Genomic DNA, 14,163 nt, shown 5'->3' with positions numbered 1-14,163 from the left:
ACTGGTGTGAAATAACAGAAAAGTTTAGTGATAGCATGAGCCTTGCAGCAGCTTTCACAATAAGTCTCAAAAACCACTTCTGGGTGACCCTTGTGTTATAGACCAAAACTTAAAAAATAAAGATTAACATCCATTATCCGTTTGCTCCATTTTGTATTTTATTCATTTTAATACATACATTGAATGATATACAGTTTAAGGAAAATCTGAAGGAAACAATATTCAACACAACTATGCTTTTCCTTTAAAACAAAGCTTTGCCCGAGCAAAAACAACCAAGAATGTAAAGTCAGTAACTGTTTTCTCCTTTGTGCGCGGTTACAGTCGAGACAGTCGCTGCGACCTCATTACTGTCTTTGTTTTTTAGCGTACATCGACCCGTAACGCACAAACGCAAAGTGAGAGTTTGTATTGGAGGACTCGTCAGTATCCAGACATGGCTGCTTGAACAGTACATCCTCCATCCATCTGTAGTGATATTCAGCAGAACAGAATAGTAACAATCGTCAATTATTTCACTGTTTTCCAGGATGTTCCCCTGTGAGTTTCCCTCAAAACATGAGGAATGTAGGTCTCTGAGAAAAAAGCCTGGAGGAGCCGACTTTAGAAGCTGCAGATAATAAGCATGTTCATTCATGCACGAGCTAAGGCATAAAAGGCGTAATTGTGATTTTTCTTTTTGGATTACTGGCTCCAGATCTGCGCGTAGAAACTGTGACTTATTTGAATTCCTTCAAAGCACAGATCATTTCAGTGGATGCAGATCTAACACCACAACACACCCACGTACGCGGACTGCCCTTACTTTTATCTTCACTTCTGACATTTGCTCATAAATAAAGAATCAAGTCCCATATAGAGCTTTTGAGTTCCAGGCACTTAGCACAACACTCGTTCCTAATGAACGGCGTCTGAGCCCGTAAGGCAAAAAAAAAAAACTGCCACTTTTACTTTTAAGTGTTTTTTTACCTGTCAACCTTCTTCTCGCTGCAGGTTGTGTCTGTCTGGGTGTTCATGAGCTTCTTTTACATTATTTATTTGTGAATTTGGCTTGTTAAAGCACAGAAACTCCCTGGCTGCATGAGGCTTTGTCCAACAGCTTTCATTTTAATGTATTCTTGAGGACCTCTTTACAGGAGATCCCCTCAGAGACCGTTCGACAGTACGACACTGTTTTTGTGAGCAGAACTTTTCATTTAATTTGGGTGTGTATTACACGTGGAACAGAGTGGGGCTTGAGGGTAGGCTGGAGCATCGTTCACATTAGTGCAACATCGAAACACCCCCACACATCTGCGGACCCTACAAAACGATTACTTTGTGTTAAAGGCACTACAAGCCTTATAATTGTTTGCATTCAAGTAAAAGTTGCTGTTATGCTGCATACACACCAGCCATGTGATGCATAATCAAGAACGCACTGAGAGCATACGGTTTTCAGTCCGATACTTACTTTTGAGTACTCAGACTTGGTGCAAAATGTGTATGTGGTACAATTATGGCGAGTCTTGCTCCAGGCCTTTTCTTTTTCAGCTGTATTCTGATATATGAAAGACTTGGTATCATTTATTATCATTTAACTGATAACCACAATTATCAGTTTCTCCTCCAAGTTCAATTTTCAACCGGTTGGCACTACCGTCTTCTGAGAAGAATCTGAGTCCCTGATTGGTCAATGGTCAACTGGTTTAACTTGTAACGCACATACAATGGCTTTTGTACTTACAGCCCCAAAATGGTTGTAAACAGATAATGCAATTCTTGCGTAGAGAACGAAGGAATTTTAAGAATTTCGAAGCCGGAAATGCACATATTTGTACGCTTGCCTTTACATTCGAAGTGACCGCCTGAACACACGTTGTCAAGCCGAGTGTGAATGTAGCAGTAACCCTTGTGCTATCCTAGGCACTTTAACATCGGGAGTTGGGTCATCTAGACCCACTAGACAGTGCTCTGAACCTTTTTTCTTCAATGATTTATGATCTTCACTGGTGTCCATGGATTACATGAAATCTTTCCACCTCTATCCACCTTTGTCATGGTAGGGAGAACACGTCAATGTAAGGGTGGGGTCATCTAAGATAGCACAAGGGTTAAACATGTATACATGGATGTATACATGGATCTTCAAAAAAGGAGTTTAAGTCCAGATTCCATAACTCAACTGCAAGACGATGTCAAATGAGAACCTTCATCGAAGTGTAGAAATGGAGTTATAAAGAAACGTTGTTGATTGGCAGGCGGTGAAAGAGACACAAACATCAGGGGCGTGTGTCACATGTCAAAACGTACACCCACATCATTTTATCAAAACACCGCCCATCTTGCTATGCAAGATTGTGAGTCAACTTTCTAGAGATCATTTTGGAGATTATATATTTCACTCACCCTAAAAGACTTCTTTGTGTGCATAACTCATCTGCCCCTTTGCTCTTTGACCAATGTGGATATTTTTCAGTATAACATGAAAAGTGGAATCTGGTTTGTTTGACGCGATACTAAAAGTTCAGGTCATTCCTTCCCCATTAGTTGATGCAGGTTAAGGTGTACGGTTGGTGCAGGTTTTTGAATTGTCCAGGATGGTAGAGGTTTGTAGAGAGGAAAGGCAGCATCTTGAGGTCCCCTTGAGGCTTGGACAGCCACCTTAAGGGACATCATAAAAACGGAACATGACACTGTTGTGCATTTGGTAAATGTATAGTGAAAAATTCCTAATTAATAAGTTACATGATGATTTACAGGTGATGCTGTCGTACGGTTCCCTTACTCCACACTTTTGTGTTGGACATATTTTACTTTTACAACAGGGGTTATATATCTTATGATACACCAGATGTATATTTGAATAAACCCCTTTTGTAATTTCAGCTAAACTTTATACATATTAATTATATTTCTAAATATTTTTTGTTGGATCGGACAGAAAAGAAAAGGAGGAAAGAAGAGAGAGGGATGACAGATAAGGGCGGGGGGGGGTAGAGGGGTGATTATAGTAGCGAGGATTAGATCATGAAGCGTCAGAAAGCAACAAGTTGCTGGAGCTTTATAATCACAACGGACATGTTAAGATGCATTAAAAATCTAAAAAGGGTGGGGCCTGTCCACACACACTCAAACATTACTAAGACACCTGTTGGCTCCAAAAGTGTTCACACACAAACAAGTCCACATGGACATACTACCACTAACATTCAGTCATGCATACTTATGCATTCAGACTAACACATGTGAAACATTTCGTTCAGTCACGCTAATTGTTTGTGCGAAGGTGAGTTGCCACCTGTGCTCGAGTGAGTGTTTCTGTTCTTCTGGGGTGGATGATGGAATGTAAAAAGAGGGAGAGAACCCTCTAGTCTGACAGAGGATCAGAAGTCCCTCTTCCTTTTGTTATGTATGTGTGTTAGTTAGCGTGTGTGTGTATGGGTGTGTGTGTTGGAGTGTGTATTTTGTGATGTGTGTGTACTAAAGGGTGTGGTTAAAATTGGCGGGGAGGGCACTGAGAGGACATCTTCTGCTTGCTGGCAGTGATGTCCAAGCACCCCCCCTACCAAGGGTCCTACTGTAGATGTCTAAAGTGCAATTAAAACCGAGAGAGGGAGCACGTTCCATACGGCAACCAAGGGAGGGGGGCCACTGCCAAGTAGCTCCTCCCCCAAAGGTGCATCGCAGGCCGACCCCCACCACCCTCACCCTAATAAATGGTTATATGAGGAAGAGGGTCAGGAACAGCTGGAGGACTGACCCCGGCGGTGAATCAAGCGCAGGCAAAAAGACCGCCCCCCGAGCCAGGCCAGACCCCCACCCAACCTAGTCCCCCACACCTGTTGTTTTTCCAGTTTATTAAAATTGTTTTTTTTTTAGCAACACAGAGAATTATAAAACTACTAATCCTCCTTTTATATCGATGGCACTCATGTCACCAAGCACACAAAGTGACGGTGAAGCCGTGATTGAAACATTAAACCAGACCGATAGATCGGCACATACCTGCTGCCAGAGAGCCTGGATAGGTGTGCAGAACCATACTGTATGCATGTGACTGTCGGGTAGATTACTGTCATAGTGCTCACAAATGTCTGAGTTACTGAGACCCATCTTGAACATCCTCTGTCCAGTGTAGTAAATTCTGTGTAGAGTTTCGAAATGGATTAGCTGCAAATTTGGGCTTTTGTCAGTTTAAAGGTGTTTGGACAAATTTCTGACCAGAAGCTTTGATTGATTTGAACCTATTATATTTTCTAAAGCTTTAATAGAGAGGGTTGGTGCAGTTTTTTTTCTTTTTTTTTCAGCCCTGTCTAGGCTACCCCACCTTGGTGGGACATAGCCTGGGTATATAGATAGATAGATTATTTAATAAGAACAAAAAGATTGTGCAAAAGTACCTTTATTTCAGCTGGTATTTGTGATTTGATGGAGATTTTGTACAATTTCTGCATAAAACAAATAAAGTTTGAAAAAATAAATAAACGCAACAAATTTTCAGTCTGAATGCACCCAAGAGGACCCTGATCCGGGACCAGGAACCGCTCTCAGACCCATCTTTCGAGGTGGTCTTGGTTCGTTGCCAATCGGACTGAGCTCGAGTAGGAACAGAGTAGGCATGACAGAATAGATGAGCTGCAGACAAACATAAAGCAACCATTGTTGTGTTAGGATCAAACTGTTAGATTGTTTATTTTAACACAGCTGAAAACGTTTTTCATGCTTTTTTGTCTCGTTGAGCGGCACGTGCCTGTTGCTGCTGTGACGTTGTCATGGTTTGGGTTTCTTTGTATTGGTTTTTGCGTTCTATCTTGCTCTGTCATGTTTGAGTCCTGTTTCCTGTTTTATTTTGAAAAGATTTTCTGTTTTGTTCTTGAGTTTTACTTCCTTGGTCCCAATCTGCCCTGATCATGTTCACCTGTGTCTTGTCAGTCCTGTCTGTATACAAGTCTTGTCTCTGCCTTCCTCTTGTGCTGGTCCATTAATGTCTCTCATGTAACGTCTCTAATGGCTCTTCCTTGACTGTCTTCTGCCATGCTTCCATGTTTATGCCCACAGTGAGTTTTAGTTTTGTGTTCCTGCTCTGCAGCGCTTTTTGTTAGTTGATTAAATCCCTTGCCCTGGAACCGTGTACCTCCTGTCTCTGCATTCTGGGTCCTTCATGCTCCCCAGCCCTCCCCACCTGACAGACGTCACCCTAAAAGAAAGTGGAGTTCTCTTAAAAGAATCCCATAACACCACAACAATGACACAACTCATTGAAATGTGTTTCAAAGAGCCATTAGAGACGTTACTGTTGTGTTCAGCACTTTGTCTCAACTACTGTTGTATGAAAGTGCTATATAAATAAAATTGAGTTGAGTTGAGTTGAGTTGGATGAATGCAGGATCATTACAACAACGTTTAACGTGACACACATTGCTGCTCACTGTTTTCCTGACAATCTATATGTCATAAACACTTATCAGTGTACCTTCATACTCAACATTTCCTCATCACAGTTGCCAGCATAGTCGGAGTTAAAGCACACATTCTCTTTCAGGGCTCCAGACTAACTTTTTTCACTAGGAGCACTGTGGCCCCAAACTGAAAATTTTAGGGGCACAACCAGAAAATTTAGGGGCGCATACCGTAAATCAACATTCTAACCAAATCTACTAATTTCCACTGTATTACTAATAAATACTTTAATAATAGATGCAGAAATTACAATGTGCTGTTTCAAATTCAGTGTCACATTTTAATCTGCACTTTTGAAAATGCAACAACAAGGTAAACTGACAAAAGCATCGCTGTCATGACAGTACAAATAAGTAAAGAAAACAGATGGAAATGTATGTTGGTGACACCAAATAAGTGCAGCCAAGATGTGTAATAAGCGTGTTTGAGGTCACCCAGATGGACGCAACGCTGCACATATCACCTGGTGTGAGACCTATATTTTTGTTTTTGCTCCAACATCTCCTGTCAATCAAAACAAAAATATCAGAGAAAGGGGTGGGAGCAAGGCCCCAACCTGAGCGAACGCAGCTGGAAATTTAGGACTGCACTGACTGAAAGCTGCCCTACAGACTACAAAACAATGCATTATGGGACATGTGTCCTGATGGTTTTTGTAGTTCAGTGATCAATCAATATAATTTAAAATACCAATTCATTAAAAAAGGCTACATACATCACAAAACATTAAAATAATCATAAAATATATAATAACACAGATCATACTGAGGGAGAGAGGAAAATGAAAACTAAATTGGATGTTAAGGACAACTCCAATTTCCCGTTCTCCTTCATTAACCCCCCCCCCCCCTGGTCTCCCCAACGATCCAGGCGCGGCGCTGGATCATCTTAAACACGTCTATCGTTGCATGTTCCACACGTGTTTTCAGTGTGTCTAAGACTGCTCCGTTAGCTGTCCGTAAGCCCCGTTAGCTGTCACGCATGTAGGTGTGGGACATTTATTCTCCTCAGCCGACACGAGCGGTGAGCTGCCCTAACAGCCGTGCGTAAACCGTTTGTGGTCGGGGGTGACACGCCGCCGCGCGCTTGACCAAAACCCTAAACCTTCCTCCGGGTCTGTGCGACCCAGAGAAAAGTTCAGCACGGACTGCATGTATTTAGAAAATTACGAGCGAATAAATACGTTCTAAAGGAAAGTAAGGAATTCCTTAATGTGGTCCGGGGAGGGAGGGGGCGGTCAGGTTTCCTGCTTTCAAACCCTGTCATTGTCACGCCCCCCAAGAGTCATATGCCCCACTGTGATTGGTTGGTCAGCTCCGCGCACGACAATGAAAAAGTGTCTTTCATACAAACTGGCGGGCCGCATTAAAATTGAACTTTTTCATATTAAGGCGGGGGCCGCAAAATATCATCTTGGAGGCCGCGAGTTTGAGACCCCTGCTGTAGACTCTGGCCCTGGTACACTAGCCGCAGGTCGGAAGAACAAATCAATAGTTCGCTTGCTCATAGCTCAGACGCACATATCAGGTTGTGTTATTTGTCTCTATTTCCTTCCCACAGATGTTTACGCGCGCGCGACTATCTCTAGGCCCCTCCCCCTTCACGCATTTTAGCCACTCACAGTGGCTTTCCCTATTCTTCTCACACGCATTCGCCGCCTCACACACAGGCATCACGCGAGTGTGTGCTCGCGTTTCATGAGTATGTGCACGAGTGTGTGTGTCTGCCTGCGTGCGTGTGGGCTCGCGTCTCATAGATTATTTCATTGATCATTGACGTGCCCCTTCCACGTTTGATGTATTAAAAATACGGAGGGTGGGGGAGGCAAATTTACTGGTCGCACATGTGCGACTGGATGTAAAATTCAGTCGCACACTCTCAAATTTTGGTCGCAAAATGCGACCAATTGCTCGCAGTCTGGAGCCCTGTCTTTTCAGTAACCGCCTTGCAATGGACCTCTGCCGTGCCAAAGTTACCAGTAAAAAATGTTGTTCCCCATAGGGTTGGGCGATGTCCCCTAAATTGGCCGTTGACGATGTTTGCTGTCAACCATCGGGATGGACGATGACATCGTCGGGGGGGGGGGGGGGGGTATTTTTACATTTTTCGTTCTTATATAACTGCTATTCGTTTTTTTGCTTTTTTCATTTCATTTCCCAACTAATGACTAATCCGCGATGATCCAGTATAAACTGAGGGAAGTGACTTTAACAAAAAAAGTAACAAACAAAATAGAAAAGAAGTAGTCCGCTCCCGCACTACACTAGTGAAGTGGACGGGCGAAGCGCGGACTTACAGCTTTGTGTTTGAGGGGAAAGGGGGGGGGGGTGCTTTGTTACATTAGCGCTATGTGTGTGAGATTTAAGACTGCGATCCGTCCCGCAGCTCTAGGGGTAAAAGCAACCGAACTCAGAACCGGGTCTAAAAGTGTGTGTCTGAGCACAGCTCGGATCGTCAGCACACACACAGCGGTTTGAGCTTCAAAGCAGAAATGTCGCTCAGTCCTTAGAAAACATTCAAACAATCAAGCGGATTTGTGTTTCCAGTCGTGTCCCGACTAAATAAAGGCTGATGTTATTCTTACATGTTTACGTGCAGCCAGCAAGCAGCACCACCCAAAGCTAATGTTGTTAGCCCGAGTTAGCATACTGCTAATCCTGGCTACGTTCAGAAAAAGCACTGACCACACGGATTAAAATTCAAATGATGAGCAAACAGGTGTTTCATAATAACCGTAACATTAATAAAAGCACGTTTATAAGATCGTCTTGTGTTTTACCGAGCTGACATGTCAATGTAAATAGCCGCTCGGCGCTGTTTAACATTGTTTTGTATTGAATTGTTACATTCAATAAAGTTTGGGAAAAAAAAGACGCTCGGCGGAATTTATATCCTTCCGGATTTCAAACCCTACTGCGCATGTGCGAATGATTTGTTCCGACGGCAAGTGTGACCTTAGTGAACGTTTTTATATTCTGAAAACTTTTTTTTGGGCCCAGGATTCTAATCCGACCCTTTATCCCCTCAAGATATTTTGCACATGTAACCGCGGCTTATGGTGTCGACGCGCAACGTGGCGGGGGCGTGGCATCACGATGGTGGTCTCTCCATCGGGATGTCAGTCACCCATCACCATGGACGATGATATCGTCCATCGGCACAACCCTAGTTCCCCATGTTCAAAACTGATAATCGACATATCTAGTTTTTATAAGATAACTGTCACCCTGCGACAGACTGGCAACCTGTCCAGAGCATCCCCTGCCTACGCCCAAGTAGCCGGGATAGGCTCCGGCAGCCCCATGACCCCGAAAGGGACAAAGCGGTACAGAAAATGAATGAATGAATGAAAAGATAACTGTCCCGAAGGATTGTAAAGGGAAGCACGTCCGTCTTTCTCCTGTTGTTTTGACCTGTAGTTTCTGTCCAATGACTGAAGAGATCTTAAGTCATGTGTTTTTTTTTACAAGCTTTGGTCCGTAACCGAATGGTTTGTTTGATGCCAGTCTGACTACAGATAGAACGCAAAGTTCAGGACTCCATCCGGAACAAAGGGTCTGAAGAGACCCTTAAGTTGTAGCGGTCAGGCCGTGAAAGGAGCGTGCAACAGGGGCATAAGGAAGACACTTATTACTTGAACAGCTCTAATGGCAGTGCGCAGAGTTCAGTGGGATCTTTAAAAAAAGAGGAAAAATCCTTACGATGTGCCTCACCTACTTTATTTTTACGTAACCCTACGCGTTATATAAGTGTTGGCTACAACCTTCAGACTGCAGCTCATAGATAAAAATGTGTACAAACATTTTCACTCCACAAGCGGTGTACAATCCCAAAATGTCCCACAGGCCACCGTGTGCCCTGTACAGGTTTGCCCATTTTTCGAGAGGGACCTGGTTGCAGACAAGATAGCGACGAGCCATCATTAGCCAGAAACAGAAATGCTACGAGTTGTCCGAAATGTGGTACCTTTTATTAAAACGTTTTCATTTGAAATACCGGTTCAGTGTGCAACGCGAGCTTAATACGTCATTGTTTTATTCCTTTCAAAAAGGATAGAAACAAAAGTGTTCAGACGTGTAAAACTGTTTATTCCTTCACCACTGTAGCTTTTCAACCCTTTATGGGATCAAGTAAATCAGCGGATTCTGTTGCAGAGTAAAGAGGCTTTAAATTGTTCCTTACTGCAAAACCGCTTTTCTCTGCCAATTCGCTGATGAACGTTGATCGCATAAGGAGTTATGATGTCAAAGTTTTAACGCTTCAAGCTGTAAAAACCTGTAACTCCAAAGGTCGCCGGTAGCATTTTCCAACTAAAATGGAGGTGGGGCGTGGGGGGATTTGAACCTCTGGCTCTGGACTTCCTGTACAATATGCACATCCATCCTGGCAAAATTTCGAATGTTGTTTGTTTTCGTGGGCGAAACGCTGACATGCTGCTAAGCCTGGCTCTAGGTTGGCGTCATGAAATGGGCGACAGCCGTAAGGAGCAAAAGGCGGGGCCTCAGAGATCGAGTCGTCTCTCTTCTGGGTAGGGAAAGAACTCAGGAAAATAACTAATATTTAATAAAAAAGAATTCTTATGTGTGCCATAGGTAACATATTATATTGTATATAGTTTACAATACAATATATATAGTTTACCTAAAAGAGATAAGAACAGCATGGTATAGGCCCTTCAATTAGACTTACTGGTAGCCATATGCACTTTAATGGGGGTTGCCGGTACTGGACTCCCGTTGACAGAATGAATGCTGACCATACAGGGTGGGCAGGTGATGCGCAAGTGTCCGTAGGATGTCCACAGCACTACGCTTTGATTGTCTAACTTCCTCATTTCTGACAGTCAAGCTGCACACAAGGTTAGCGCATTCTGCGTCTCTTACCTCCTTCCCGCTGACGAGTTGTTTTATTGTTCACTACAAGCATTCGCCCGCAGCAATGCCCATAGAAAAAATATGCATGACCCTTTTTGCTCTACGGGCTCACAGAGTGGTCTGCAACTTTGCTTTTTTGTGCGGACCGGACCACCTTCATGCCACGCACAGGTTTTAGTCTATTATTGGCCTGCAGACAGCCGTGTCCACCTGTAAGGGCAGTTTTGTGACTAAAACCTAAGATCTCTACGGTGATGCTTGTTTCGTTTGGGTCCTTCTGTCATGGATCTTAGTCTTGAATCAAAGAGCAATACCTAAAATAAACCCATTAAACTCTTGTATTATTATTTAAGCGGTCCCTTTTCTCTTTTACCAGTGTTGGAGAAAAGTATGATTTTTTTCACATTTTAGTTTTCTATAGTAGCTTTGGAACTGTCCTTCTGTATACAGGCAGTCTGAACCAGAAGAACTGGGGTAAGAAGTTTCCATCCTGCAACGCTGCCAAACAGTCTCCTGTGGATATCGAGGAGATCTTCACTCAAGTCTCGCTGCAGTTCCAGAACCTACAGCTAGAGGGCTGGCACAAACCAACAACAGACTCCACCACCATTCACAACAATGGGAAAACCGGTATGTTCATGATCATACATCACGGTATGATCTTCTTCTTATTATTATTATTATTATTTTCATTTAAAAATAAAACATTTTTCTCTCACAAGATGTGACCCCTTTTTATCTTCTACACAAAATTCCAACACCAAAAGCTTTTTCTTTTCGACATCGTATTTCCTTGGTTGAGTAATACGCACAATAAATATTAAAAAAATATGATTTCATGATTATTTGGTTGAGCTGGCAGTCAAAGGGTTAACTCTTAACTATTTTTACTTCATGGCCTGACTAAAGCTCCTCCGGAAGCAGGCGCTGCCTGTGGCACATCTGTAGGGATGATGCTGACATCCTGGTGATGTAAAGCAACAATATTTTAATCCCTGACTGTGGAAAGAAGCTTAACTTTTCAAATGTGGGAGAGAAAAAACACCCTCCACAGCCCAGAGGTTAATGATGGCGAGCGGCAACTGGGATTTAAAGGGGAGTGAGTCGGATGAAGAAAGAAGAGGAGACGGAGACTGTGTAATTGAGAGACAAGCATCCAGAGGGAGAGCAGCCCACAAACATGGTGTTGTGAAGGAGACAGGATCAATGCTGGGAGGCGGCGATGAGATTCAGAGAGGCTACAAAAAAAGCAGTACGTTATAAGGGACTAGAGAGCCATGATGTGAAGAGATGGTGAAGGATGTCTGGACTTTTAAATGCGTCAAAAAGCTCTCCGAGATACAGCTTCTCACCATCTCTTCAGTTCAGCCTGGGCTCCTGCTTTGTGTCACTATGCCATCGTTCCTGGAATTTAAGAGGAACCAAAAAAATACAAACAGATTACAAAAGTAGGACTTTATTTAATATAAAAAAGAACCTTAAAGCAAATAAGTAAAAGTAATTCTTAGAGTTCTGATTTAATACACTTTCTTTGTAAGAACGTTGAGTTGTGCAGAACTTGATGTGTTGGTGGTTCAGTGGATCCATTTCAAGTTTTTTCCAGGTACTAGTTAGTGAATTAATGGTAAATGGCGAATACTTATATAGCGCTTTTCTTCCCTGTCACAGTCCCATTCACCCACACGCATACATTCACACACTGAAGAACACTGGCACCAACCTATAACCTCCAGATGCAAGGTGGGGTTCAGTGTCTTGCCCAAGGACAATTTGGCACATGGCCTGTCAGGGCAATCCTCTGAATATCATGGCCGCCCTAAGTCTAAGGACTTAGCGACATTTCTGCTTTGAAAAGCTCACACACCGCCCCAAAGCCGCTGTGTGAGCTGACGGTCCGAGCTCTGCCCGGAGACACACTTTTACCGGGAGACCCGGTTCTCCTGAGTTCGGTAGCTCGTTCACCTAGAGCTGCGGGACGGATCGGAGTCTGAAGTCTCCGTAACATAGCGCACACATAACAAAGCATCCTCCCTTACCCTCAAACACAAAGCTGTAAGTCCGGCTGCTCTGCTCAGAGACTCGGTCGCTCGGTCCACCGGTCCACTTGACTAATCAAGTTAGGGTTGGGCGATGTCCCCTAATTTGGCCGTTGACGATGTTTGCTGTCAACCATCGGGATGGACGATGACATCGTCGGGGGGGGGGGGGGGGGGGATTTTTACATTTTTCGTTCTTATATAACTGCTATTCGTTATTTTGCTTTTTTCATTTTATTTCCCAACTAATGGTTAATCCGCGATGATCCAGTATAAACTGAGGGAAGTGACTTTAACAGAAAAAGTAACAAGCAAAATAGAAAAGAAGTGGTCCGCTCCCGCACTTAACTAGCGAAGTGGACCGGCGGAGGGCGGATTTACAGCTTTATGTTTGATGGGAAGGGGGGGGGGGGTACATGAGCGGTATGTGTGGGAGATTTAAGACTGCGATCCGTCCCGCAGCTCTAGGGGTACGAGCTACCGAACTCAGAACCGGGTCTAAAAGTGTGTGTGTGAGCACAGTTCGGATCGTCAGCAGACAGAGGTTTGAGCATCAAAGCAGAAATGTCGCTCAGTCCTTAGAAAACATTCAATCAATCACGTGGATTTGTGTTTCCAGTCGTGTCCCGACTAAATAAAGGCTGATGTTATTCACAGGATGCAGCGCCACCCAAAGCTAATGTTGTTAGCCCGTGTTAGCATACTGCTAATCCTGGCTACGTTCAGAAAAAGCACTGACCACACGGATTAAAATTCAAATGATGAGCAAATAGGTGTTTCATAATAACCGTAACATTATTAAAAGCACGTTTAAAAGATCGTCTCGTATTTTACCGAGCTGACATGTCAATGTATATAGCTGCTCGCCGCTGTTATCGTTTTGTATTGATTTGTTACCTTCAATAAAGTTTGGAAAAAAAGCCACGGCGGAAGTTGTATCCCCTTCCGGTTTTCAAACTGCGCGTGTGCGAATGATTTATTCCGACCGAAATTGTGACCTTAGTGAACGTTTTTATATTCTGAAAACATTTTTCTGGGCCCATGTACACGGTTGGATTCTAATCCGACCATTGATCCCATCAAGATATTTTGTACATGTAACCGCGGCTTATGATGTCGACGCGCAACGTGGCGGGGGCGTGGCATCACGATGGTGGTCTCTCCATCGGGATGTCAGTCACCCATCACGATGGACGATGATATCGTCCATCGGCACAACCCTAAATCAAGTGCAGGAGGGGTCTATTTCTTTTCTATTTTGTTTGTTATTTCTTTTTTGTTAAAGTCACTTCCCTCAGTTTATAATAGATCATCGCGGATGAGTCATTAGTTGGGAAATAAAATAAATAAAGTAATAAAGTAAAATAACGAATAATAATTATATAATAACGTAAATTTAAAGATCCCACCCCTTCCCGACGATATCATCGTCCATCCCGATGTTTTACTGCAAACATCGTCAACTGCCAATTTAAGGGACATCGTCCAACCCTAGAATGTATTTTGCCTTTTTTTTTTACTAAAACTAAAAAATAACTTTCAACCTCATTAAACCAATGATGTAAGCAGTGGAGTGGACTATTACACAAACACTGTTTAGCGGGACGCTAACACCATAAGCAAAGATGCTGGACTATGAGTGTAAAAACTGAGAGCTGTTGCGTACATTTTTAAACAGCCAGAACGAACATTAGGACAAAGAATTTTTTTTTTTAAACTCTGAAACTCTCCCCTTTACTGGAAGTCAGCAGCCAGAGTCTCCAGCAGTGCTCTAATGTAAAATGTGAGCAGGAGGGATGGAGCTTCTGGAG

The 14,163-nt window shown here is 43.2% G+C and overlaps 1 protein-coding gene across 5 annotated transcripts in view; it reads left to right on the top strand.

The window, feature by feature from the left end:
* The window catches only part of LOC101174314 (receptor-type tyrosine-protein phosphatase zeta), a 113,926-nt gene that overhangs the window by 48,622 nt on the left and 51,141 nt on the right, over nucleotides 1-14,163 (top strand). For all 5 annotated transcript variants that reach the window (XM_023952148.1, XM_023952147.1, XM_023952146.1 and 2 more), the window contains exon 3: nucleotides 10,767-10,946. In XM_023952148.1, coding sequence (XP_023807916.1) covers nucleotides 10,767-10,946 — 180 coding nt within the window. The remainder of the gene's footprint in view (nucleotides 1-10,766; nucleotides 10,947-14,163) is intronic.

This window comes from Oryzias latipes, chromosome 23 (genome assembly GCF_002234675.1).
Source record: "Oryzias latipes chromosome 23, ASM223467v1".
NCBI lineage: Eukaryota > Metazoa > Chordata > Actinopteri > Beloniformes > Adrianichthyidae > Oryzias > Oryzias latipes.
Note: the sequence above shows the minus strand (reverse complement) of the source record. Positions and strands in the feature narration are given on the sequence as shown.